The sequence below is a fragment of the Cannabis sativa genome, chromosome 9 (genome assembly GCF_029168945.1).
Source record: "Cannabis sativa cultivar Pink pepper isolate KNU-18-1 chromosome 9, ASM2916894v1, whole genome shotgun sequence".
NCBI lineage: Eukaryota > Viridiplantae > Streptophyta > Magnoliopsida > Rosales > Cannabaceae > Cannabis > Cannabis sativa.
In genome coordinates this window covers 53,929,767-53,930,918 of record NC_083609.1, presented here as the reverse complement: position 1 = coordinate 53,930,918, position 1,152 = coordinate 53,929,767, and the positions used below count along the sequence as shown (strand labels likewise).

Here is a 1,152-nt window from a genome sequence, read left to right as displayed (position 1 = left end):
TATTAATCCTACTCCTAATAGAATGTAAATTTCAATTACTTTAAATAGCCGTTTGAGTCCTTAATATCGTTTTTTCATCTCACCTCTCTCTTTCCTAAGCTAATTGAATACATTTGATAACCCTAATTTCGAAACTTCTAAAGCTCAAATTTTTCTTAAACTTTGTAAATTAACCAAAATTAATCATTTCTTTGACTGATTAATTATGACTTCTCCTCAAGTAATTGGTGATCCTCATTACCATATATCACCCTATAGATATAGTTATACTACTCAACCTAACACAATAGAAGAAGAGCCACATGCTCGTTACTTTACCATTAACTTAAATGCCAAGTTTATTCTTGCTCCACACTCATCTAGTATGGAAGTTGAAGATGAAGAATCTTTATTCGACGACGACGCGGAAAATTCCACTACTTTTTTAGAAAATATTGGATGGATTTCGTACGAGACATTGATGAAGAGCGACGTTACTGAAGCCCTACTTAACATTGAAGACATGCTTGCTGAGGTCTATATTCCTTCTCTCTCTTTTATTGCCGTTGGCGTTATTGATTGCGGTAGAAAGATGATGAACAACAATGATTATGATAATAATAATTTGAATGAAGAAGTCGGTGTTAATATTTCCGTTGAAGTTTTTGTTGATGAACTACCTCAACTTGATGACGACGACGATGACGACGACGACGAAGATGATGACTTTGATATGAATGATGTTCCAATTCGCTTTGTGGCGGCACGTGAAGAGTCAATCGAGAAATTAGAAAAAGTTTGGGTTAAAGATAATCCAATTTTTTGTTCGATTTGTTTGGAGGATGTTTCGGTTGGTTTGGAAGCTGCTAAGTTACCATGCACTCACGCGTATCATGAAGAATGTGTTGTTGAGTGGCTACAAGTTAGTAAATTTTGTCCAAATTGTAGAGTCGAGATAGTTTAAAAATCATGTACTTAACAAATTTTTACTCATATATAAGCTATGTTTGGACTATTTTAATTATTATATATGAAGTCGTGTATTATATAAACATCTTGAAGGAATTCATTAATAAAGTTATTTTATGATCTCTTTTGTTTAGTGAGTATATTATTATTTTTTATTTTGGTGGTTGCATCAAAAAATAATATCATTAGTTTAATAATTATATA

General features: G+C 32.0%; 1 protein-coding gene across 1 annotated transcript; it reads left to right on the top strand.

The window, feature by feature from the left end:
- Window positions 1-205: 205 nt before the first annotated feature.
- On the top strand, window positions 206-943 carry LOC115702289 (uncharacterized). The gene has a single exon (XM_030629735.2). The coding sequence runs from the start codon at window positions 206-208 to the stop codon at window positions 941-943; it is 738 nt and encodes a 245-aa protein (XP_030485595.2).
- Window positions 944-1,152: the final 209 nt, after the last annotated feature.

Coding starts and splice junctions, on each gene's coding strand:
- LOC115702289 (XM_030629735.2), top strand. CDS start 206: ATGACTTCTCCTCAAGTAATTGGTGATCCTCATTACCATATATCACCC.